This window comes from Peromyscus californicus, unplaced genomic scaffold (genome assembly GCF_007827085.1).
Source record: "Peromyscus californicus insignis strain IS unplaced genomic scaffold, ASM782708v3 Scaffold_21__1_contigs__length_65335640, whole genome shotgun sequence".
NCBI lineage: Eukaryota > Metazoa > Chordata > Mammalia > Rodentia > Cricetidae > Peromyscus > Peromyscus californicus.
This window is the reverse complement of record NW_026294514.1, coordinates 24219167-24246718: the sequence shown is the minus strand read 5'-3', so window position 1 is coordinate 24246718 and position 27552 is coordinate 24219167. Positions and strand designations below refer to the sequence as shown.

Genomic DNA, 27552 nt, shown 5'->3' with positions numbered 1-27552 from the left:
TCACCTCTTCCTTTGCAACACGAGTAACTTTGTATCGGGGAGTTGTCAGGATTAATTGTTAGTAGTTACTTTATTCCCTAAATTCTGAGAAGAAGCCAGAGAACTGTTTACCATAGTGGAGAACTCCATTCCTAAAGGTCATTTTCTTCTCTCTTTTTAAAATGACATCTAATTGCTGAATGGGGCAAAGTTTTAACTATCTGGTCAGCTGGTTTCAATGAAAAAGCTTAGCTATGAAGGGTAAGTAATTTTTATTGTACACAATTGTAATTGCCTATAGTTTTTATGAAGATTTTTTTTAGTGGTATTTTTGAAGAACCAATCTTCTAATAGGGAAAAAGAATTTTATTTGCATGCTTTTGGAAAGTTACTTTATATTGCTGGAATATGCACATAGTCACAGTATGTGAGACCATATAAAGAATTTTTTCTTTTACTGCAAAGTTGCAGATACATAAATTGACTTGGGCACACGCTCTTTTATTTTTGTGCCTTTAAAGTATTACTTGAAAATACCAAAAGCATTTAAAATTTCTTATAAGTTTTCATAAATACTTTCCTCAGATGATTTTTTTTCCAGGACTTTAAGGAAATCACAATCATTCTTTTAAGTTGTGGGGGTGAGAGAGTGCTCCTACTAAACAAAATAAATCTGTTAGAGAAGAAAGTAATTTAAAGCAAGAAGCAGAAGTTAATTTAGTTTCTGGAAACTTTGTATCCGTGCAAACTATCCAGTTACTGCGGACCCTTCCTAATTATCATAATCTTATTTATGGGCATAACATTAAGTTTACATGCAGCAGAAAGATGAAAATGAGACCAACTTTTAAGTTAGGAGGAGAAAGCAGCTAAGGTCTAAAGAGCAGCAGCTTGCTAATCAGCTGTATGTTTTAGGGGTAGACTATTAATAGAAGGCCTACCTTTGATGATACTCAGAAGTGACAGGAAAGCAAAGCAGGTGTCTAGGAATAGAGTCGGCTCGTGTCTCCAACACTGCCACTCATTTCCCGTTGGACGTTCACAGGTGCCTTCTGCTCCTCACTTGTTTCTAGTGTTTTCTGTACTCCTTAGGTTATTCTGTTCTGTTTGTTTGTTTGTTAATAAAGATTTAGAGGAGGAGAAGTTTTGAGAATTTGTGTGTGTGTGTGTGTGTGTGTGTGTGTGTGTACACACATTTTTGTGGATGCTTTCTGTTAAAGGTAGAGTAGATGTGTGGTTCTGGCAATTCATCTCTACCAGGGAAAAGCTACTAAATTGTGTTAACTGTACAGGAAGTATGAAATTTATACCTTAGGGATTTGAGGCAAATGTTTTAAAGTTCTAACTGGGCAGTCTTTTTTTTTTTTCATGTATTCGTTATACATAGTAGTGAGTTTCATAATGACATTTCATATAGTATCTAGCATCCTTCAGCTGTCTTTCCATGTTCTAGTTTCTTTCCTGTTGCTGTGAGCACCATAGTCAAAAGCAGTTTAGGGAGGAAATGGTTTGTGTCTACTTAACCTCAGGGTCACTGACCATGGTTGAGGAGAGGGCAGGCACGCAGATAGAAGTTCTGGAGGAATGCTGCTTACTGGCTCGCTTACGCACTGGCTCATGCTAACTTTATACAGCTCAGGCTTGTCTGTCTGCCTTGTGAGCTGGGCTATCACCCCTAGTGAGCTGGACTCTCCTACATAATCATCAGTCAAGACAATTTCCCACAGGCCAATCAGGGCAGTTCTTGGACTGAGGTCCCCTCTTTCAGGTAACTCAAGGTTGTGTCAAGTTGACAATAAAAACTGAGGATATTCTTCCCCTTTTCTCCTTCCCACCTCCCAATAGTCCTCTCTATTCCCCTGGGCAGTTTAACTTCCACTTTCATGTCATATTATACATACACGATTGTATATATGTATAGAAAATCCATATAAATCTAGGGTCCACATGAGAGAAAATGTGATATTTGAGACTATTTCCTCTAGTATGATTATTACCAGTTGCATCCATTTTCCTGTATGTGACATAGTTTCATCATTATGGCTGAATAAAATTTCATTGTACATATGTACATCTTAGTTACCCATTTCTCTGTTGACAGATACATAGGGTGATTCCGTAACTTAGCTAATTTGAGTAGCACACAACAAACATTAATATGTCAGAGTATCTCTGAAATGTGTTGACTTCCAGTTCTTGGGTAAATACCTAGGAGGGGTCAAACTAGGTTACACGGCTGTCTTAGTTACTGGTTTATTGATGTAAGGAGACACCATGACCAAGGCAAGATTTAATTTGGTTCTTGCCTCTTTCAGAGGCTTAGTCTATGACTGCCATGGTGGGGTGGGGTGGGCGCACATGGCAGCAGATACACAGGCATGGCATTGAAGTAGGAGCTGAGATTACATCTTATTCAGAAGTTGGACACACACACACACACACACACACAGACTGACTGACTGACTGGGTTTGGCATGGGCTTTTAAACTTAGAAGCCCACTCACTCCTGGTGTCACACCTGATCTAAAAGGTCATACCTTCTAATCCTTTCCAAAACAGTTGTAGCAGCTAGGGACCACACATCCCAGTATGTGACCCTATACGGGCCTTCTCATTCAAACACCACACTGACTAATCTTCTTAATTTTTCCCTTTGTCTTGCTTTTGCCTTTATTTGCGTGAGTGAGTGAACGGGCAAGTGTGTGGAGGTAAGAGGGCAACTTTGAGGAGTCTATTCTCTTCCACCGTGTTGGTTCCTGGTGTTAAGCCCACGTTAAGGCGTGGCTGGCGGCAGACACCTTTAGCCGCTGAGTTGTCTCAGGCCCACTTCGTATTTGAGGATGATAACTGACTTCCGTTATTGGACTTACGTTCCCAACAGCAGTATAGGAGGGTTCCCCTCTCTGCATCCTTACCAACAGTTTTTCTTGTTTCCAAACTAGGATGGGGTGGAATCTCTTGGTGTTTTAACTTGAATTAAGCACTGATGTTTAGTGATTTTGAACATTTTTCATATTTCTTTGTCACTTGTGCTTCAGTTTTTGAGAGTTCTCTGTTCATATTTTTAGCTCATTTATTGATTGGGTTCTTTGATTTCCTTTTTTAAAGATTTGTGTATTTTTATTTTACATGTATAAGTGTTTTGCCTGTATGGATATCTGTGCGCACAGGCCAGAAGAGGGTGTTGAATTCCTCGGAACTGGAGTTACAGATGGCTGTGAGCCACCATGTGGGTCCTGGGAATTGAACCTGGGTCCTTTGGAAGATGAGCCAGTGCTCTTAACTGCCAGGCCATCTATCTTTCTAGCCCCAGGTTGTTTGATTCTTTGTAATTTTTTTGAGTTTTTTATATGTTGTAGATATTAATCCTCTGTCAGATGTTATTCCCTTCGGTATGCTATGCTATGTCTTCATTTGCTTCTTTGCAGAAGCTTTTAGTTTCATACAATCCTATTTGTCAGTTCCTAGAATTAGTGCCCAAGTGACAAGTCTTTTTTAGAAACTGTCTCTTCTGTTTCATGAGGTGTTTTCCCTATTTTTTCCTTTAAGAGGTTCTATACCTTTGATCTATTTTGAATTGAATTTTATATAGTGTGAGAGAGAGGGTATTTAGTTTAATTCTCTTACATGTGGACATCTATTTTTCCAAGCATCACTCATTGAAGGACTGTCATTTCTGTATATTTTGCTGTCACAGTTCAGGTGTCTGCAGCTATGTGGTGGGTTCTTGGGCTGTTGATCTATGTGTCTGTTTTTGTGTCAACACCAGGCTCTGTGTGTGTGTGTGTGTGTGTGTGTGTGTGTGTGTGATTGATTGATTGATTGATTGATTTGATTTTGGGTGCAGTAACATGCTTTAGTTACTGTGTACTAGTACTAAACTGTGTCTTGCTAGTGCCTGCTTTAGTTACTGTGTACTAGTACTAAACTGTGTCTTGCTAGTACCTGCCTTAGTTACTGTGTACTAGTACTAAACTGTGTCTTGCTAGTACCTGCTTTAGTTACTGTGTACTAGTACTAAGCTGTGTCTTGCTAGTACCTGCTTTAGTTACTGTGTATTAGTACTATACTGTGTTTTTGCTAGTACCTGCCTTAGTTACTGTGTACTAGTACTAAGCTGTGTCTTGCTAGTACCATGCTCCTTTTCCTCTGGTTCTGTGCCTCCAGCACTGTCCTTTTTGCTCAGGATTGTTTGACTCTCCTTCGTCTTTGCTGGTTCCAGATGAATTGTAGGATTCTTTCTTCTATTACTTTTAATGCTAGATTTGTTTGTGTGTGTATGTGTGCATGTGTGTGGGTGGTGGTGGTGGTGGTGTATGTGAGTGCAGGTTCTGAAGAGGCCAGAAGAAGGTATTGAATTACCCCTAGCTGGAGCTGTAGGCAGTTGTGAACTTCCTGATATGGGTGCTAGGAACCAAAGTTAAGTTCTCCGCAAGAGCAGTAGGCACTCTTAACAAATGACCTGCTCTAGCCCCTCTTTTATTTTATTTTATTTTTATTTTCTTTTTTATTTCAGTGAAGATTGTCATTGAAATTTTGGTGGGGATTGCATTGAGTCTGTGGATCGCTTTTGGCAGTATAACCATTTCCAAAATATTCAATATTTCAATTAGTTGAAATGTATTCAATACAGGCCGGATGGTGGTGGCGCACGCCTTTAATCCCAGCACTCAGGAGGCAGAGCCAGGTGGATCTCTGTGAGTTCGAGGCCAGCCTGGGCTACAGAGTGAGTTCCAGGAAAAGCACAAAGCTACACAGAGAAACCCTGTCTCGAAAAACCAAAAAAAAATGTATTCAATACTTTCTTTTAGGCTATTAGAATTTAGTCATTTGGTTAATTTAGAACATTTGAATATATGTTGCACATGGATTTTTTAAAAAAAGACCCTCAAAGCTACCATCTGACAATGTTCTGTATTTGAGAAGTAGCACCAAATATGGAAATAGAAAAGTAAATTGTAGGGGCTGAAGATGTAGATCAGTTGGTCCAGTGCTTGCCTAGTATGCAGGGCTTGGATTCTGAGCATTCCAGAAAAACAAGTGTGGTGGCTCTAGTGGCTGTTTACCCAGAATTCCCTATGGCTGTAGGGGCAGGATCAGAAGTTCAAGATTATCCTTGGCTGAATAGGGAGTTCAAGGCTAGTCTGGGTTATATAGGACCATGCCTCAAAAAGAATTTTTAAAACATAAAATTTAGGGCGAGACGTGTTGGTGCAAACCTTTAATCCCAGCATTTGGGAGGCAGAGGTAAGCAGATCTCTGAGTTCAAGGCCAGCTTGGTATACATAGTGAGTTCAGGACAGCCAGGACTACATAGACTTTATGTCATAGATCCAATCTCAAAAAAAAAAAAAAAAAGCAAAGTAGAAAACCATGAAGCCAAAGCAAATGTTATAGCGTGAGATGTGGGGGGGAGAGGGGAGAGGGGCTTAAATAATTTTTGCACTCTTAACCCAGTAGAGTACAGAGTAACTCTGTAGAGGTACAGAGCTTCAGAAGAGTAAGTGGTCTGAGGTACACTTGGATAGGAGTGAGAGACTGGTATGTGGTTGCACAGGAGGATGAGTATAGTAATGGTATAATAATGGCACTGTATATTTACATTTCAGAAAGATTCTGAATGGTTTCATGTTGGAATTAAAAAGTAAACAAAGTGTATTGGGCCTGGGGTTGGGAGATTGCAGTCTTCCTTAAAGAAGGAATTGAAAACAACATGTTTATAGTTTTACTTGCATGTAAAGTTTATTTACCCAGCATTTTCTCTTTTTTTTTTTTTTTCGGTTTTTTGAGACAGGGTTTCTCTGTGTAGCTTTGCACCTTTCCTGGAACTCACTTGGTAGTCCAGGCTGGCCTCGAACTCACAGAGATCCGCCTGGCTCTGCCTCCCAAGTGCTGGGATTAAAGGCGTGCGCCACCACCGCCCGGCGTTACCCAGCATTTTCAAGTAGACTACATCTCTTATTTTGTCTTTCTTTTTGCCACAAACTCAAGTCTTTTTTTTTTTCTTTTTACATTGCTCTGAAAGAGCTGGTTTGGTTTTGTTTGCCATGACTGATAATAATTTTAAGAGTTTTACAAACTTCATCCCACTGTATAAATGCTATTCCTTTTCCTAAAGCTTTACGTTGCTTTTAAGAGGGTGTGGTATCTTTTATAGCTGGAGAGTTTTTAAAAAGGCTTTGAGGGTTGACCAATACTTTGATTAAATAGGTAATCAAGTATGGCAGATCCTTGCACCCACATTGAATAAGGATTGCATGTGATAGATAATGAGACGGCATTGTTATGTAGTTTGGAGTTTGTGTTTCTGGGGAGAGGAATAGAAAGGAGGGTTGTGGGTGTTAGAAAGTGGGTAGAGGGCCTGCTTAGAGAGACGATGCAAGCCTAATTGTCAGCCTCCTCTCCTTTGCCAAGGCTCTCTTCTGTTAATGGCTAGCAACAGAGGGCATCTTATTGACCAGACCATGACATCTGCCTTCAATCCACTCACCTGTATTAATTAGGATTTAGTTAGATAGAGATACGTAAGACACAGGAAGCTCAGAATTGGAAGGAGACTTAATTTTCATGTCATTTAATAATTGAACGTATCTTAATAACTTGAAGGGTGAATGAATACTGTCTGCTAGGCCTTTACTTCATCTTAATTCTCTTATTCTCAACCTCTTGTTCATCTCCTTTGAAATCAGGCTCTGATGCTACAATACAGTGACTGCTATTCTTATTTTTCCTCTCTTCTTCTGCCCTCCCCCTGTCAGTGAGCCGCTGGTGAAAAGTTACTATATGAATCTCTAGATTGCTGGTCTAGGAAGAAGAGAAAGAAGGCAAACTCTTCAGCTAGTGAGAAAGAAATGGAAGGAATAGTATGGATTTGATGGAAGCTGCATTTCCTACTGTTCAGTTAATTGATAATGGGTAGTGGTTTTAGTTTCAAAGCAGAGGATAAAATTCAATGCTAATTTTGTGTGTTGTATGACTATTTCTCAATCCCTTTCCTGGCATTTTAAACAGAGCAACTGCTTCTGCCATGAAGATACCTTTGGCGCAAATAAAGTGAATATAAACTAAATTAGTGAATCAGGGTAAATAGATAACTGCCAATAAAGCAGGGCTTTTTGGCAGTTTTAACATTGGTTTCATTGACTAGCTTGTTGGCTGTAAACAAGCTTTGTTTATTTTAATGCTCAGAAATTATTTTCATGAATGTTCAAAACACCGCTTTTACAAATGGAATGGTGACTTGAATTTTACGATAGTATCTGGCTAGAGGTCTTCATTTTGTATCTTGAACTGAAGTTTCAATATGAATTGCTAGTAATATTCAAGTGCAGACAAAAATGACTTGGCATCTCAGGACTTTAGAGACACACTATTTCTTGGCTCATGAGCAGCAGTCAGGGTGTAAGGGGAAAGATTCGTTTGACTTGAAGAAGACAGAATCTTTAAAACAAAGCCTCAGTAGCCTCATTTCATTCATGATATATTTTAATGTCCTTTAATTTTTTTGTTATTCTACCAGGGCGATATACCTTCCGTTGAATACCTCTTGCAAAATGGAAACGACCCAAATGTTAAAGACCATGCTGGATGGACACCGTTGGTAGTTTTCCTTTGTGTATCTTTGCAGTGTTGTGGATCTCTTTGTTTTTCATTCTTTTATGCTTATGGTTCTAGTTTATGGTTTTGTGGTTGTTCATATATCATGCTCTGCCACCTACACTCTTTAGTCTGAAGAATTTATGTTTTGACCAAGTATGAAAAGAAAGTTATTTTTCATCTGGCTGTTTCAGTTGTGACAGGAAAGTAATTGGCTACCTTTGGAGTACTTTTAGATAGAGGAGTCCAGTTTCCCTGCATTGGTGGGAGGGAGTCAGCTCGTGTGGCGGTAGCTGCTGCCGTGGACATCAGGCTGCATTGTGTAGCATTGCATGCCACTGTAACCCGATAGATTTTGGTTTCATGGAACAGAGCAGTTGGAAGGATGGAATGCGATGACCAGGGAGTACTCAGATCTTGCCTCAGACCTTATCCATTTGCAAATTGAGGCAGTAGCAGTAGAAGACTTTATCGTAAACATTTTAAAAGTCTGTTCATTATTACTATCATCAATTGCAATGTGAGGAATAGTCTGGAAAGAGAGAATGGAAAACACACTTGAGACCAATTTCAACATGAGCTAATGAAGACAGTAAGTGTTGGGTTAGAATGTCACTCCAAAGCGTCCACAAGGGAGAGGGGTTCCTTTAACTTGTAAACTACTAGAATTTCAGTACAGAAATGAGACTCCTTAGGCCAGGTGCAAAAAATGGCTTGAAGGTACAATATATAAATATGTAATATTTATGTGTGTTAAAATAAATATGTAGTATATATAAAATGACTTCTTGACAAATTTTAAGCCAAGAGGGCTTAATCTGGATCAGTTCACTGTGTTCCACAGGCTAGCCAGCACCGGTTAGGAGGGATAGCAGTCTCAGCCTTTAACTCTCTTGCTCCTTCCTTTGTTACTAGTTCCATCATTTTGATCTATTCAGAAAGCACATTTAAGAGCCACCCCTTGTTACTTCTGTTGTCACTGACACCAGATACCCAGTAGTGTCCATCAGCAAAGAGAACATGTCTTGTAAATCGTTTGAGGATGTCACTTTGCTGGGTGGTTACGTTGATGTGCAGTTTGGTATATGGATCGAAGCACTGAATTCTCTTCAGCCTTGGAGAATTCCAGATCTGTATGTGATCTGGTTGTTTCACATTAAGAGTTTTTTCTAATGTTGTAAAATTATGGTAGAAAAATTTAGCAGCTGTAGTTACTTTAAAGCACATTTTTAAAAAAAGAGAAGTATGTGATCCAAGGCTTGTCCTTTCCTATGAAGTACACAGATTTTCATCACTGTGTATTTGACCATGAAAATTACCATTAGTGGCTGTGACTGTCAACAGCCTAAGGTTTGATAGTATTTATGTAAGACTAAGTTTACTGACTTGATGTTTTCATTCATTTTTCTAAAGTGTATTTATTAATACACTTTTTCCTTCCATCCTCTTCCCATTTCTCAACTTTAAAACTTACTTTTGATTAGCATGAAGCCTGCAGCCATGGGCACCTGAGGATAGTGGAATTGCTCCTCCAGCATAATGCTCTGGTCAACACCCCAGGCTATCAGAATGACTCTCCACTCCACGATGCGGCCAAGAATGGGCACGTGGACATAGTCAAGATGTTACTATCCTATGGCGCCTCCAGGAATGCTGTGTAAGTAGTTCCCTACAATTTTCTAAATGGATTTATGTTCCTGAAGGAAGGTATGTCCTGAAGCAGTAACTACTCACGTTGGCATTTTGGTCTCTTGTCTTACACAGCTAAAGTTAGATGTGAGGATCTGCGTACATGTCAGACTCAACACTCATACTCTCTTCCCAACACTCACGCATTTGAAGAGGATTTTCTCTTCAGAAACAATATCAAATCCATTTAGAAACCTGGATTTCATAGACAAATTCACTTAGTGGTTCATATTCTGTAGATTGAATCATACTTAATAAAAATTAGATATTTAATTTTTTTATACTTAATAAAAATTAGATATTCAATTTTTTGTGGTACTTAATATTTTAGACTCATTTTAAATATTCTGTTAGCCCTTTCTGTATATTAGTTCCACGAAAGTTAAAGTGTATAAGAATTCAGATATTGGGCAAGTTCAGTTGAATTATCGCCCAGATTTTTCACATTATTCAAATGAGGCTCTGAGCAAATTGTTCTGCAGTGTCAGAGCACAGAGGAGCCTTTGCAAATGCTGGCGGCTTCATCTGAAAACTGCTATTGTCAAGAGTATTGCACACAAATGCCCTATGCAGATTTTTATATCTTTAATCTGTAACTTGGCTCCTGTCTCCCTATATGTTATTTTACTCTTCAGTTAATTAGGTAGTTGAAATGAAAATGCAAGAGTTGCTTCTCTGAGCTCTCATTGCTTTTGTAGGCTTCAAAAGAGCCCAGCAAAAGCCTCACCCTCGGTAGAAAGATACGGAAGAACCACAGCATGCACATCCTCTGACTTGTAGTTTTTAGTAGGCAGCCACTTAACCCGATTGAAAAACAAATTACTAATGAAGAAAATAACATACCCCGGTGCTTCGAGCTCCAGTAATCATGTCAGCCCTTCTTTATTTCCCATCACGAGTTGTAAGGCATTTGGGTCAAATTCTAGGGGAAGTGTGTGTGTGTGTGTGTGTAGATGCATGATTTTGTGTTTATTTTTTGTCTGTGTGTATTTGTATTTAGGAATCTCATAGAGGTAATATATAACTATGTGAAGACCTTACAGATAGGGGCCTCCTGTGGGTGTAGTAAGCCATTTGATGAAGCAAATGGTTGCTTGGGTCAGGTGAAACCGAGTAGTTGCCATCCTCGGGTTCTTAAATCAGCCGTGACTACTTTAATGAATGGAGCACTGGTCATGGTGTTAGGGAATCCAGCTTTTATTTGTGACTCTATTATTGACTTTATAGCCGCAGGCAGGTTAATTTCTGTGCTTCGGTGTCCTCACCTATAAAACATGGGTGCTGCCTGCTGCTTTTCTATTTCTTCAGAGCAGAGTGACGATTAATGAGCCAAAACACAGAGCCTGTCTTGTGGTTTGTACACCATGATTCTTCACTGTGCTGGGAGGACTCGTTAATATCCAAGGAGTGAGCGTGAGGCAGGGAGTGAGTCTGCCTTCACAGGTGCTTTCTCAGAGATCAGGCGCCATTTTTGTCAGAAGTGGCCTGACCTAGCAACCCTTTTCACATTAAAGGAAATGTTTATGTCAATGTCTGGTATTCATGAGCCAGTAGCCATCTGTACCTATTAAACATTCGGAAACCACTTCTGAAACAGAATCTTTAAGGGTGCTTAATTTTTGTCGACTTAAATAGCCACAGGTGTCCAGTGACTCCTGTGTTGGTCAAGTGGTTGGTGCAGGTAGGACAATTGGGGAGGAGGATGGATTTGGCAATAGAAGTTGAGACTGATGTTGGATAAAGGATAATAGGGTAGGTTTATCTTTGAATTCATGCTATCATCTTAGAACTGTGTGGAGTGTGTTGTGAGGCAGACATGTTCTCTCTCCTTTCCAAATGCAGAATCAGTGCTTGGCCTGCTGTAAAGAACTTTTCCTTGGATGACCATTGCATTCTCAAGTAGAAAAATACATGGACCAACGCACCTATTAATTGTCTTCCTGCCCTAGTGAATTTAAAAGAATGAATCCTCTAAAGCAAAGATAACTGTTTTATAGCATTAAAAAACATGTTGCTCTTTTGAAAGATTGTGCTTTTGCCTGCTCACAGCAAGCAAAGTGATGTGAATAATTAAGTCTTCGTGATTTCAGTTTTATAGTTGTTCATAAAGGATTCCATTCATCGACTCCCTTGACAGTCTGTCATGCCCTGTAGGTTTAGTTTAGTAAAAACGCCTAGTTTATGTTTTTGCATGTTGGGTGATCTGCACGTGCAAACATAAATTTTTGTTTCTTCATCTGTCCTTACTTTTTCCTGTTGCTACAGCTGATTCAGGACACAGCTGTAGGTAGGTGTCTACCATGTCACTCCTGTATGGGAAAGGACATTAAAATTTTTGTTGTCTGAACACTACCCTTTGGTTATAGCTGAAGCATTAAACTCCTCAGCTTAACCCTTCAATAAATAAAGCTCATCTCCGTAATCAGTCTTGATAAGGAAGAATCCTGGCTAAGAAAAGGGTTTTCAGTTCCTGTCTCATACTCTTTTATGTTTAGATGGTATCGTATAGGAAATTGAACATTTCTTCTTATTTTCATTAAAAAAGCATGCTTTGATATATTTTTTCTTATTAATCGTGCAAACTGTTATTATAAAACCTGTGTGAAATGTTTCATCAAATGGGGGAAACTATGGTATGATTAGCACTCCAGTCATGACCTACCTACCATGTTTTCTTATTTTTAGTCTTTATCTGTCTCCCAACAGTGTAAATCCTGCAGTATTAGCAGTCACTGAGCTGGTACTATCTGCTAGGCACCGTCTTAAGGACTTTGAATGTATTAATTCGTCTTGTCTTCCTATTCGTCTTAGAAAATGAGTTCTATCGGCACCAGTTGACAGGTGGAAAACAGACACTAGAGGTTCAAGTAATTTGTGTAAGGCCACACAGTGATCCTAGAACCAAACCTTAAATTTGGACAGTGTTTCTCTGTAACCTGGCTCCTGGATGTATGCACTACCTCTGTAACCCTGCTCCTGGATGTATGCACTACCTCTGTAACCCTGCTCCTGGATGTATGCACTACCTCTGTAACCCTGCTCCTGGATGTATGCACTACCTCTGTAACCCGGCTCCTGGATGTATGCACTACCTCTGTAACCCGGCTCCTGGATGTATGCACTACCTCTGTAACCCTGCTCCTGGATGTATGCACTACCTCTGTAACCCGGCTCCTGGATGTATGCACTACCTCTGTAACCCGGCTCCTGGATGTATGCACTGCCTCTGTAACCCGGCTCCTGGATGTATGCACTACCTCTGTAACCCGGCTCCTGGATGTATGCACTGCCTCTGTAACCCGGCTCCTGGATGTATGCACTACCTCTGTAACCCGGCTCCTGGATGTATGCACTACCTCTGTAACCCAGCTCCTGGATGTATGCACTGCCTCTGTAACCCAGCACCCGGCTGTCATGATCATGCACTACCTCTGTTTCTAGTAGCTGCTGCTCTCCTTCTCTGGTCTTTCAGCTTTCACCCTCAATATCTGACTCTGGGTTCTTATTTAATAAGACTAATTCGATCACACTACAAGTATTTCCTTTCAGTGGTTTGTGGAAAAGGAAAAGTTCTGTACACCCTCTTCTTCTAGATACTTGATGTGAGTGTTAAGGCTTACGCGTAATGCCAGAAAACAGCATCATGCCAGAAAATAGAGAATGTTCTGTTTATATTTAGAAAAGAATCATTCTGCAATCTCCTTGTCCTTTTCAATAAAATAATAAATTATGTCTATTTTGAGTTAATATGTTGTAATCTTAAAAAACTTCCTTATACGTTGATGGAGAATCACTAATTTACTATTGTTCTAACTACCAGTCACAGTGTTAGTGACTAACATATGCAATAGTGTGTTACTTTTCCTTCAGATATCTATTTTACACAAAGGGAATAAATAATGTGAATTTTAAATTTATTTTTCACACTATACCTGTAACCCATGTTAATCCATTCAGATATCATGGAAAGAAAGCACATATATGTGTCCACATAATAAGAGTGGAATATACCTCATCTTTGCTTGCTGTGGTTAAGTTTCTACTTGTAAACCTGTATCTGTTTCCATCTTTCTGTAGTTGACAACAAAACACAAAAAACAAAACAAAACGCAGTGCTGTAGGCCACGTCTTCTATGAAGCAGGACTGGATTTAACCTTTCCAGAACCTGTGGTATCTGTAATATGTCTTTCTCTAATTTCTGTATAATAAATGCCTTATAAAAATCCTGCTAGAAAGTCAATGAAGACATTCTTCAGAATGCAAGAGTGTTTGATTGCTCCAGACCATTTATTTATGTGGAAGTTCGCCATGGTCACACTGTGGTGGTGATATGTTGTGAAGGACTTTCATTTAGCACTTTTTCATGTTGTCATAGGGGATTTTTACTTCTGCTCATGTAAATAGCTATGCTGATGTCATCAGTTAGTGTGTATTAAGTTCACTTGACTAAGGTTTTTCTCTGAAGTCTGAAATCTGCTTGTACTTGTTAGAAGTACAAGCGTGTGTGCTATGTGTATGTTTTTTAATAAAAACATGTACTATGACTTTGTTTATTCATTCTTGCAGTTGGTTTAAGAATTCGAGTCTTGGTTCTTCAGATCAGGCTTCTATTTTGTGGTTGTTATTTATAGCGTATGCATATGAGAAGGCAGTAAGTAGAGTTGGTATGTGAGCACAATTGCAATTGGGAAGTCTCCAGGAGAGTGAGGGGCTGAGGTCCATTTGAAATGCTCTGACATCACTTGCTCTAACTGTAAACAGTGGCTTGTGTTGAAAGGGGAAGGTACATGGTGTGGACCTGGGCATAAAGGGGAACCTGAGAATGCAGCCTTATCACTGTTTATTCGGCACTGCCAAGAGAAGACAGAGCAGCTGAGCCTGGTGGTCATGAATAGCTGTCATGAGAGATTTGCTGTGGCTCATTTCTTATCTTAATCCACTAGCTCTCTTTCCCAAGATGCCATTATAAGAGCTTTCACTAAGGTCATTGACTCGGACAGGCTTAGATCCTTATGTGGGTGACTTCTGTGACTCTTCAAACAAAGTTGACACTTTTCTTCTTCCCTTGACGTTTCGCTCTTTTTCCTTTAAGATGTTTTTCTCCCCACTCAATTAAATTTATAAAGTTGGTATAGTACCTTGTTAATATTTTTGTTTCCCATTTAACAGACTTTTATTTTCAGTGCTTGGGATCAAATCTAGAGTATTGTGCATGTTTGACAAGCATTGAACCACTGAGCTATATACCCAGTCCTCATGAACTTTAATGGAATATATATATATATATATATATATATATATATATATACACACACATACACACACTATCTGTAAAGACATTTTAAAAATGTCATTGAAAATAGGAGATTACAAAAGATAATTTCATTTTGAAAGCTTAATACCACAATATAGTATATTAAAATATATTTTAAAATATTCTCAAATTGTAAAGAAGAGGAATGGTTGACCACCAAATATTATAGCTTTAACAAATCATTTACAATGGACTTGTTAAGCATGGGCTGTATTAACTGTTCCTGAGGATACAAGGCAAATGTGACCTAAATAGATCATTGGAACTTGTTGCTCTGTTTTATAGTCTATGAAATGATGGGGTTGTACTTTGATCTCTGAAATCTCTCCTAGTAAATCATGCTGTGATTTGTAAAGATATGTGCATTCAGAAGTCTACATCAGGCTGTTCTCTGAACCACACTAGTTTGCGTTACAGTGGCCATGATTTATTTTGACTAGATTAAATTCACACATACATGCAAACCCCCCACACCCACGTACACAGTGATACACATATATAAAAGTACACTATCCATTACTTTATTGTTTGTTCTGTGATGCACTTTTCTTTACAGTGAATCCTGATAGTTTTCCTATGGCTGCATCTAAATTTGTATTTGTTTATATATATAGACAATAGCACCTATAATAGCTCTGGTAAATGATTGGTATTTGCACATGAAAGCATCTCACCCATGGTGATTAATGACTAGGAAATATTAGGAAATAAAAATATGAATACAAAGAATACAGAAGTGAAAAATTCACATATAAGTTATATTCTGTTAAAGATACTTCCTGTAATTATTGGTATCAAAATGAATATTTCCATTTAGAAATTTAATTTTTTAGTTTAAAACATTTGTAGAGAATATATTTGATCATATTATTTCCCCTTCCTCAATCCATCCCAGAGTTTACCTATCTCCCTACCCACTCAGTTTTTGCCTCATTGATTCTTTGTTTTTGTTATTGTTGTTTCTATTTCATTGATTTCAGTCCTGGGTTTAATTATTCTTTGCCCTCTCCTCTTAGGTGTTAATTTCTTGTTGTTCTAGAGCTTTCAGGTGTGTCGCTGAGTTTCTACTCTAAGATCTCTTGGAGTTTTTGATATAGCACTTAGTGCTATGAACTTGCCTCTTGGAACAGCCTTTGTGTCCTGTTGGTTTGGCTGTGCTATGTTTTCATTTTCATAATTATTAAAAGTTTTAAATTTCCTTCTTGGTTTTTGTCTTGACCCTTGATTTTCACTCAGTAGTGAGTTGTTCAGCTTCCAAGAGTCTATGTACTTTTTGTGGTTTCTAGTATTGATACTCTGGTTTAACCTGTGGTGGTCAGACAGGGTGCATGGTGATATTTCAACTTTCTTTTGTCTATTAAGGTTGGCTTTGTGTCATAATCTGTGGTCAGTTTTGGAGAACGTTCCATGGGCTTCTGAGAAAGATGTATATTCTTTAGTGTTTGGGTAGAATGTTCTGTAAATGTCTGCTATGTCCATTTGATTTATGATGTCACTTACCTACAGCATTAGTTTTGTCTGTCTATTGTCCTGAGTGACAATATATGACCTGTCTATTGACAAGAGTGGCTATTCAAGTCTCCCAGTGTCACTGTGTTAGGGTCACACCTCTAAAAGAGACCATAAGGATGGATACTTTGACTTCTTCCTTTTCTGTTTGTGTTTTCTTGCTGTCTTTCCATTTTCTAGAAAACTAGGTCCACCGTACGTCCATTATATAGTGGATGGAGATGGACTGGGAGGAGTCTCCCAGTCCCAGCTAAATGTGGTGGCTATGGAGTTCCTGGTAGAAAGTGATTCTGAGCCTTGGGGTCTCTGATGTTCTACAGGTTGGTGGAAGTCTCAATTCAGTGGAGATGGGAGTAGAAGGAAAGGCTGAAAGGGACCCCAGGAAAGGACTAGGGGAACCTGGGTCTTTGTTAAGAGGCCCAGCCTCTAGGGGGATGGAGGTGTGTGCCAGGAGGAAGGGCTACTGTGGATAGGCTGCAGGGAGACTAAGGGTAAATAAACCTCGAGAGACCTTAATGGAGGACAGTAAGGTGGATAAAGATTGCTCACCTGAGCTCCAGCCTGGTGTGGAGACTGGGAGTCTCTGTGGGTCGGCAGCATCTCAGGGGAATGGAGATGGGGTAGAAGGAAAGGGTAAAGGGGCTGCTGGGAAGAACTAGGGGGACCCTGGGTTCTCAGTTGAATCCCTAGAGAATGGAGGTGGGGCTAGGTTCCTCTGCTTCTTTATTGAATTCAGTAGCCTTTGATAGTAGATCTTCATGACTAAGTGAGCTCTAAGTCACTTTAGTTACAATTGTGTATTATTAAGGATGTTGAAAAATAGTTCTAGAAGTACGTCTGTTTGTTAAGAATGAAGTTATACATTTTATTTACTTAAACCCATCTATACTTGTTTTACCAGTAACATATTTGGTGTACGGCCTGTGGATTATACAGACAATGAAAATATAAGATCATTATTGCTGCTACCAGAGAAGAATGAATCATTCTCAACTAGCCAGTGCTCAGTCGTAAGTATGGATTTAGCTTTGGGACATTTATATCTTTTATTGAACTTGGTTATGAAAGGAACATAATAGAAAAACTTCCAGTTAGCAGATAGCTTTTATTCACCAGTTATTGAGCACTTCCAGAGTACTGACTACTATGGATTCAAAGGCATAATCAGAATACATCTACCAAGAAATATTTATTGAAGCCTGTGTATTTTAGGCAGCATTCATACAACAATGAGTTTGACTAAAGCAACTCTTACTTCAAGGAATTTGCTTGCCAGTAAGAGGTAGAGAAAAAAATGGTCTGTGAATATGCAAATCGATAAATGCAATCATTTCAGAAGTGGGTACACAATTGCTTTCAGGGTGGTTTTGTATTGTGTAGCTGGGTGGAGGTGCTAGGCTCCTGAAGGACACTGCATTAGTGAGGACCTTTTAAGAACCAGTTTGAACTAAAATTTGAATTATGATGGGGAGCAGCCAGGTGGCCACAGGAAGACATTGTATAGCAGAGACCCTCAAGTAGATGAAATGGCCATGCTTGGAGATTACAGGTAGTAATGGCTGGAGAGAGAGAGAGTCCGAGACCAGAAACCATTGAAAGGTTTCAGAGCACAGGGGAGACAGGAGCTGGATTTTGTCTGAGCGGTTGTTCTTTTGATTTACAAAAGGGAGTCTGTGGAGTGTGTGCAGGAGTGGAAGAACTAGCACTTAGGATTGTGAGAAGCAAGTGCCGACATGATGTGAACTAAGTGAATAGCATTGGAGGTCTGTAAGAAGGAAAGAGTGAAGCTGGGTGTGTTTTTCCCAGTAGTACTTTTTCTTGGCTTTTCTGTGACGAGATGGGAAGGAGTAAACTTCACATCACTGGAGCCTTTTGCGGGCATTGGAAAGGGGACCCTTTGTCCCCTCTGCCACTTTTACACCTATTGATGGAGCTGTTAAGTAGGAGTTGGATATATGAACCTGTGAATTAAATAAAAGGTACAAGCTAGAGACACAGTGGACAAAAGGCCCATTCTTTGGGAACCCATAGCCAAGTGGAAGATAAACATATAAAAAAGTTTGTTATAAATTGTGATATATAATAAAAACAATGAAATGTGCAAAAGTCATAATGTGCAGCGGAATCAAGGAAGCTCACTTCAGGAGCTGTCAGAAAGAACTTCCAGAAGGTGACAGAGGGTGTCTGAGGGAAAGAGAGCTGATGGATGCTATGGAAAGTGACAGAAAACTTCTAATCAGAAACATTTGACTTTTAAAGATTATCCCACTGGCAGTTGTTTGTGACTGCATTGAGAACTCATGGTTTTTTCCTTTGCCTGCCATCCTTGATTTAGTGGCTCTGGTGTTACACGTGTGTCCTTGTGTCTTTGGTTGGTTGCTGCAATTCCAGATGTGACAGTGGCCAGCTAGAAGAAGACATGAAAGCAGTTTCTTGAAGTCCTCACTGAGATCTTTCTTACGTTTTATTGCTTAGGACGGGCTACATACTTACTGTTTTTGGTGGAGGGATAGAGATGGGGCAGATCTCGTAGGGGGGCTACCAGAGCAAAATCTGGATTTTTTTTTTTAGCGTAGAAGATGGGAAGAATGGGTTTTGTGTGGAAAGCCAGCACAGCCGACCGCTGCGGCTTCTCGGAGGGAAGGAGGCATACAAAGCTCTTGGACTTGTAAAGCACTACAGGGTTAGTGTGCAAGGAGCGTGAGGAAGGTTCAAGTAGTTTCTGAGTGAAAGGCTAGATTGGGATCAGCCTATGCAAGCCTACCGTCCTTACTAGGGACGTGTTTAGTAGATTTAACAGGGCATCAGCAAGGTGTTTATACCTGGAACACGATGGTCTGCAGCACAGCTTGGCGTCAGAAGAAACTCAGCTTGAGTGGAGGCTGCTGTGGTGAATGGAGTCTAGGGTTAATGGGGTCTGAGATTATGGGTAGTGAGATGAGGACGGAGAGGAGAGACAGACTCAGGGAACTCACTGGATTTTCATACTGTTCAAATGATGAGAGGCTGGCAATCTGACGACCAAACTTTCTTATTGTCTTAATGATCGATATGTGCCTGAGGAAGCTCATGAGTGATAAATAAGTGTAAGTGGAGGTAGTAGGTCATGTGCAATTGTGAAGAAGTAACTTACATCTGGGATGTGATACCTCTAACCGTTACCAGACTCCACTCACTCAAGCTCGTGTTGGGCTGAGATGAAGCCGTGACTGTTCTGCAGAGCCCTTTCTGGACAAGTGCGGTAGTGACTGATGCCATTGCTTAGTTACAGATTGAGCCAGAGCTAGTTATAATTTGGTGAGGTCGTAGGTGCTATCATGGGTAGTTACCTTTATACCCTGAGAACCCTTTATCTTTTGTTTTAGACTGCAGTCTGATAAATGTGTTCCAAATGATAGTTTGGGAAATGAGAAGGACCTAGAAGTCAGCACTTTAATTTCTTCCTTTTAAGAATGGGAAAACTAAGACCTAGAAAGGTCATGATTTGCCCAGGATTATTAACCAGACATTAAAACATTTTTTAATGGACCAGTTAGAACTCAGATTTCTTAAGTCTTAGGTCAGCTCTCATTCAGTTCCACCATACTTTATAAATTGGTACTTATTTTACTCATTTTTACTTGGACTCCCTGCCAGAACATAGTACATTTAAGTTGTCATCACAGATTATGTTAAATGTGTCAGAAATACAGATACCTTTATGGTATTCTGAGAGTCTGATTATGGTAATCACTTTCAGAAAAGGATTTTTATTTTGAAATCTAAGAAGCATACACTTTCTGTATGCCATGTGGCATTGACTTTATTGTTGGTCTTTTTGCTGTTTTGAGACAGGCCTTCATTATGTAGCCCAGGATAGCCTGGAACTTGCAACTTACCTGCTTCTGCCTGGAAGGGTAAGAGGCGACACCATGGCCAATTTTACTTATTTTCTTAGTGATTTGTGGCTAAGGAAGTTAATGGATGATAAACAAGTCTGTGTAAGTGGAGATGGTTGCTATGTGCAGTCATTAGGAGGTAAGGTCTAGGATGTGATGGCCCTAGCTGCCACCAGACTCCACTCACTCAATCCTGCTGTCTAGCTAGGTCTGTAGTCTATCATGTATGTTCCCATTCAGGTCCTAAGCTTTAGCTATTTTCTCTGCCAAGAATGGATTTGAGAAGCCAGGGCCCCTCTGTCCTGCTTCTTACACCCTTCAGACCTGGCTGAAACTGGAACCTTATATTTGCTGAGTGAGCAGTCCACCCTTGAACTACATCCCCAGCTCTGGACCATTTATTAAAAAAAGCAGTCTCCCACTGATGCACCTCACTCCCTCATTCCCTTTCACCATACAATTGAGAAGTGATATCATGCTCTTCCTCTACTTGATTTTCCTCTTCCCCATTAGAATTAAACTGTTGCGAGGGCAGGGACTGGTTCACTGCAGCAGGTCTTGGCGTGGAGAATAGTGTGGCAGGTACTGAGTGCTCATTTACATGTGTGTTGACTGTGAGCAAGCTTTCACGCCTGAGAGTGGTGGGTGCATTGCATGCTGGTCCCCACATGATGTACACTTGCTTGGTAGTGGAGTCTAGAGTCTAGAATATTTATATTTATATTGCAAGCTGTACTGAGCAGATGGTAGAGGTGATAAGTCAGTGCAGTTTAGTCAAGCTGTGTCTCATTCCGAATTGTGTTACGAGTAAAACTTGGTGGCCCTGCTTTGAGGCTGAGAAGCACCCTCTGGTGTTAACCAAAACTTCCTGCCATGTTCATTTAGGGACTTCTCTGCCCATGGTCCCTTAAGCCAGAATGCTTATCTTTTCTAGTCTTCCCTGATTCTTTAAAAGTTTTTATTGTATTTGCTTATGTTTATGTGTGAGTGTGTGTGTTCATAGATGGGCACATACCATATGCACATGTAGAGGCCAGAGTCCACAGAATCACTCTCTTCTTCTACCGCGTGGGTCCTGGGGATCAAATTCAGGTTGTCAGGCCTGGCTGCAAGCCCCTCCTTCCCCAAAGCCATCTTCTTGACTCTCTTTTTAGATGCTTTAACCCCACTAGTTTGATGAATTTATTAATAGTAACCATTTTATCTAAGAAAAAGACCATGTTGAATTTACATTTTGAGTTTATTTAATACCAAGAAACATAATCTCTAAGTCTCTATAAAATAAAGTTATTACGTTTGGGTTTTTTTTTTTTTTGGTTTTTCGAGACAGGGTTTCTCTGTGTAGCTTTGCGCCTTTCCTGGAACTCGCTTTGGAGACCAGGCTGGCCTCAAACTCACAGAGATCCGCCTGGCTCTGCCTCCCGAGTGCTGGGATTAAAGGCGGGCGCCGCCGCCACCACCACCCGGCTACGTTTGGGTTTTTTTAAGCATCATGACTTCGAGATCCCCTTACTTGAATTACACCCACAGCCCCTTTGATGTACAGTCCCAAGTTGACATGTGACTCTGGCAGCTGTTTGTTTTATTATAGCATTCCTTAACTAGAAGACGTCAGTACCGATTTCTCTATTCTATGCAAATTTAAAAGACTATGATGGGAGAATGCTTGACCCACTTTGATACTTCCCTTGGTTGGCACTAATAGTAGTATCTGCTATATTTAGAAATGATATATTTTCACTCCTACTTTATACAGAGAGCTAATTTAGCTAAAATGGAGTCATGTAAATCAAGAAGCAATGTGTTCTCTGCAGAGCTATTTTGATGGCACTTATTGAATGGAGAAGAATTTCTGACAATTGATTTTTAATATCATTGTAACTGAACAATTTAAAAAATGTACTGAACTAGTTTCGTGTTGTAGAGTACACTGTTTGGATTTGACTTGGCTATGTTTTCTTACAGAAACTAGTAAGGCATGTATATGAGAATGTGATAATATCTGTGTGTCTAGTCAAACCTTTGTTATCTGAACCATAAGGGAGTAAGTTTAACTTGCTGCACTTAATTGCCAAGCATAGTCATTTAAAAACTTACTGTGGTATTTCTGTGTACTTACTTGCTGTATGGTGAATCTCATTGACTTTAGTGTGAATGAACTGAGTTCAGCTGTTTGTAGATTTACCCCATAGCTGAGCTGCCATGTGTCTAGGGAGTCGGGGTGATGTCGCACTGTTATGACATGGAGGTTAATGTTGAGACCCTAGCCTCCTCTCACCTAGTTGTCGAACTGCATGGGTGCCTGTGCCTTTGCTGTTCCTGCATGTTCTGCAGAGCCCTTGAAAGCCCGGCTTTCCACTCACTGCCTGCGAAGACCCGACGCCTTGTGGTGTATGTGGTGACTTGGCCTTAGTCCCGTGTGCTGGATTTGCATGTTCCTCTCTGGATCATTCCTTCTCTTTCACGGGCACCTTCTGTTTGTTCCGTCTTTTGCGTGCTCCACCTGTCATTCATTGTTCCTGAATTGTCTCTTCTCATCTCCCATACTGTTCACCGGTGCTTTTTGTCTCCTGTAAGTGCTGAGGTAGATGTTAAGCTGAAAACATTAGTTTCTGTAACTCAGCCTGTGTTTCTTATGAGGAACTCCCTCTGATTTGTGGATCTGCTTTCTTCACTCTCCAGTTCGCTTGCCCATGTTCATCTTCTTGTTTCAGTGTCAAAATTCATTTTCTTCAGAATCAGTGCTGAATTTTCAAAATCATCTTAGCTTAAACTGAGTAGACCAAGTGTGGTTTAACTCTTTGGAAGAGGGATATGAAATTGGTCATTTTTAATGGCTGTTTTAGGTTATTGGGGACAGAATGAAATTATGAAACCCTACAGGAATCCAGTTCAGCATCAGGGGAAGAAGCTTGCCCATGTGGAGAGAGCTATTCCAACTAACAGTGACTTGGGAGGAAAATAATTAGAACAATAGTTATTCAAATGGATTGAGTATTAGAGTTGTGGGTACTGATTCACTAAGAATTACTATAGATTATTAGCTGGAGTAAAGCAATTCATAAAATAAATCCCGTCTGGTGGGTGTGTGTCTTCTCTCTGTGTTCCTTGTGTGTTTTTACCCTGGTGTGTGCCTTCTTTCTGTGTCTCTTCCGTGATTTTACCCTGGTTCCTCTCCGTTTTTCACTAACAGGTGACTGCTGGGCAGCGAAGGAATGGGCCGTTGGTGCTCATAGGCAGTGGGCTTTCTTCACAACAGCAGAAAATGCTCGGCAAACTTGAGGCACTTCTTAAAGCTAAAAAATGTGCCGAGTTTGACAGTACAGGTGAGGCGTTTGGTTTCTTTCTTTCTTTCTTTTTTTTTTGGTAGAAAATAATTTGAAGTTAGTCTCTTTGAAGCACAACCTTTGATTATATATGTTTTGAACATTGGGTTATGGTTATATATTTTGTATATTGTAATCTTAAATGTTTCTATACTTTATAGTTTTAATATACTTAAGAAATGTAAAGTGTTTATTTTGCTTGTTTTTGTGGTACCGGGGATAAAACCCAGGCTGTTTCCATGCTAGTAGTCAAGTGCACTACCACACAACTACATTTTCAACAGGAACTGTAAAGTTAAGCCTTATACACATTGTAGGATAGAACACTATTAAGAACAGATCTGAGTTTATTAATAAAGTATAATGTAGTGTGATACCACAAATAATTTGAAAATAGCTGAAAAACGTGTATTTGTTAATATGCTTTTTATGATCTATTTTTCCTGTTGATGGCCAAGTTAAAAAGTACTGAATAAAATAAACATTATACTCAATATAAAAGTTGGCTGTGATGAATACTTAAGTGGAAGTTAATAAAATGGACTTAACTGGTTGTAGAACAATAGGGAATTATTTTGGTTTCTCCTTACTGCTATTTTGTGTCTTAGTAACCCATGTCATTGTGCCCGATGGTGAGGCTCAAAGTACTCTGAAGTGTATGCTGGGGATTCTCAATGGATGCTGGCTCCTGAAGTTTGACTGTAAGTACTGGATTTGGGAGGATTACTAGAGTAGTTAGTATACGCCTGTGCCTTCAGATCATCACTGGCTCCTGAAGTTTGACTGTAAGTACTGGATTTGGGAGGATTACTAGAGTAGTTAGTATACGCCTGTGCCTTCAGACAGTCACTGTTTTCACAAGGATTCTCATATAATTGGTGCCATGCAGATATTTTTAATAAATGTGAATATAAATATGCTCTGATTTGAAGGTAGTTTTATTCTGCAATTCTAAGTATATTATTAAAGAATTAATGTAGTTTATTGTTAACTTTGAAGTCTAAACAGTCCATATTAATGTTAAATGGTGTATTTGACAAAAATATACTCACGTTTTAAATCCATTGCATGGTCTATCTATGAAGTGAAATTAATTTATTGCTTTCCATTTAAAACTTCTACAGTATTACCCGTATAACATTCTTTTCATCTCGTGGCTGACTCAGTTTTTATTACCAATCCAAAATTTACCGTTTTATTCTACTTGATGTGATTACAGCAGCCCTTGCCTCAACCTCCACTGAAACTGTGTCTCCGTTTCTCACTTGTTGGCGGTCAGATGCCATCACCCTCATAGCTCCCTTCCCTACTGGTGCTGTAGCTTTTCTTCAAACATCCCCCCTTTCCTCCCTGCAGACCCTCTCCCTCCCTCTTCCTAGTTATTTTCTATTCCTTGGTTCCTCAAGTATCTGCTTTTTAGTATGGTAGGCTAAAATATGATGGCAGCTTTTTGGTATGATTGCTAAAATATGATGGCAGATACACCAGCTCTTATTAAGCACTTCTTTAGAAAGCTAAGTGACTGCAAAGGACTGACAGGGAGGTCTTATGATATATAGTTGAGAACCTGGATGTTGCTTATGCTCAGGAATGATTGAGGGCCAAAATTTCTCAGACCTGCCACACACATCTGTGCACATGGAGTTGCTCTGTATTGTGATTTATTAATCTTCTAGAGCTGGATGCTGATACTGGACACTGCAGTCTCCTGTAATAATAATTATACCAAAGCAGAAGAATGAGTATGTTGATTTTAAGAAACACATTGTATATTAAAATTCATTAAAAATACTGGCTTTGTGCTTTGAAAGCCTTGTGGTAGGGTGATTATCAAGATCTTAAGTTTGCACTTGATTTGATTTGAAGAGCAGTTTGATGTCAGCCGTCAGCATTCATGTCCTCTTAAAATCGGCTTCCACTTGCTCCCTATGGTACTAGTCAGTTCTCTGGGATGTGATTCACCATGATGAAACACCATGCCATCTTTTCTCCTCATTCTCTGTTAATAGTTGCTACCAGTCAAAACCAGCTTGAGAAGCATGATAAGTGACTGACAATATGTCTAGTTTGAACTTTATTTTACCTTTTTTTGTCTATAGTAAGTCTCTGAGTCTCAGTATTTAAAAACTTAAAATGCCTCCAAGTTATGGCTTCTTTTGTACCACACCTAGGCCAGAACAATTGCCAATGGTTAGAATTAGTCAATTTTCATAATAACAAGATCTTACTAATAAAGAGTGTGGGATTTTGAATAATCTGTTTCTGAACTTTGAGTCTGTTTCTTAAGAATTTGCTGAACTGGCATTTGGATACATGTACAGTCTATGATCCATTTCCATAAAACCTACCTTCTGTAGGAAATGTGAGTTTTGTTACTTTAATGGCTTGGCCATGTCATTTTTATAGAATGGCGGATAGACTCAAGCTGACTGAATAGTGTGATATTTGGTGATTCTCAGAGTAGTGAATGTATCTGCTAATGCTGATGGTTCTTTTAGGATAAAGGATGAATAGGATCTCTGATTAAAGTTCATATGTTCATATTTTCTAATATAGAGCCCAAGGAGAAATAAGTTCAAAGTTTGAGGCAAGTATTTGGGTAGTTACTAGATCACTGGGATTATCAAAATAAGTTATATACTCTCAAGGTCTTTCTTTCTTAACAGAGATTCCTCAGTCTGTTGTTAGTGCCAGGCACCTCTATTTTATTGGAAAATATTTCAGAGCACTTCAGAACTGTCTGAAAATCATACATATTAGAGAAAAATGAAGGGGATTACTCATTTCAAAATTAATTATCAAGATGCATGACTTACTAAAACTTAGTAATTCTAAGCATTAGTTTGTTGGTAGATAAAATTGTTAATTGGAATGACTACTTATAAACTTTAATATTGACTTTTTATGGTGTTTTCCATAAACCAAAGAAGAATTTTTCATCATGTGTGTACATGTTCTTGTGTGTGGAGGTGAGAGGTTGATGGCAGGCGTACGAGGCTCCCACCTTTCTTTTTGAGACCGTGTCCTGAACCGTGTCCTGGAGTTTCAGTGAGCCAGGCACTCGGAGATTGTGGGACAGGCTCAGTACTGTCTGGAAATCTGCCTGTCTCTCCAACTGTTTCCCACTTCACTGTGCTAGGGTTTACTCCAGACCAGTTATTCTCAAACTTCCTAATGCCTTTAATACGGCTCCTCATGCTGTGCTGACCCCAACCATAACAGTATTTTCACTGCTACTTCATAACTGTAATTTTACTACTGTTATGAGATGTAAATATCTGATATGTAGGATGGTCTTAGGTGACCTTTGTGAAAGGTCCTTCAACCCCCATAGGGCTCATGGCCACAGGTTGAGAACCACTGCTCTAGATTTTTGTCTGAGAACTGAATAAGGAAGAGCAGGGAGAATACTCTTTAGTGTTGTTTTCTGATTGGTTGGTTGATTTGAGTGATGGACTCTAAAGAGACAGCCACCAAGTAACCTCATGATCAGCTTAACAGAGTCATTCTTTCCTATTAGAGTTCCTTTTAAAAGTGCTGTAGAGTTTTAAAGATTAATGTAACTTCTGTTTTGCTCAATAAACTTTGCCAACTAATAAAATTTAAATAGATACCAAAACATTTCTGTAAAGTAAGACTGATTAGGAAAGTATGTGTCCAGAAGTCTCACTGAGTAGGACAAGGTGGCACAGGCCTGTACTCCAGCATTTGGAAAGCTGAGGCAAGAGGGATAGGAATTCAGAGCTATGCTTGGCTACAGAGAGAGTTCCTGGCTAGCTGTTATGAATAGACTCTCTATCAAGCAAGTTAACAAACAGCAAAAAAGAAGTCTCCCATCAAAGACTCTTTAATAATACAAAATATTAAAAGAAAAAGATTATTTCATCAAAAAGGACTGTTTTGCTAGGCAGTGATGGTGAATGCCTTCAATCATAGCACTTGGAAGGCAGAAGCAGGCAGGTCTCTGAGTTCTAGCCCGACCTGGTCTACAGAGTGAATTCCAGGACAGCCAGAGCTCCACAGAGAAACCCTATCTCGAAAAACCACGTTGTGGGGGCACCCGTTTTTCTGATAATTTACTTAAAGTAGGCAATACAAGTGGAATGAAAATGCGTCTGTATTGCAGTAGCACGAAGAGGAGAATGACCTGGGTAGGCCGAAAACAGTGTGGCTTTATCACACACAGAAAATACATGGGGGTGGGGGCTGCAGAAGACGATTATTTTCCTGTTTGGAAACGGACTTCCTGTGTAGTCCAGG

The 27552-nt window shown here is 39.6% G+C and overlaps 1 protein-coding gene across 2 annotated transcripts in view; it reads left to right on the top strand.

The window, feature by feature from the left end:
* Positions 1-27552, top strand: part of Bard1 (BRCA1 associated RING domain 1) — a 68040-nt gene that overhangs the window by 24801 nt on the left and 15687 nt on the right. Inside the window, exons 5-9 of one of the 2 annotated variants that reach the window (XM_052749785.1) lie at positions 7499-7579; positions 9060-9232; positions 16990-17098; positions 23160-23292; positions 23901-23993. In XM_052749785.1, coding sequence (XP_052605745.1) covers positions 7499-7579; positions 9060-9232; positions 16990-17098; positions 23160-23292; positions 23901-23993 — 589 coding nt within the window. The remainder of the gene's footprint in view (positions 1-7498; positions 7580-9059; positions 9233-16989; positions 17099-23159; positions 23293-23900; positions 23994-27552) is intronic. The other variant, XM_052749787.1, reaches the window with a different exon arrangement.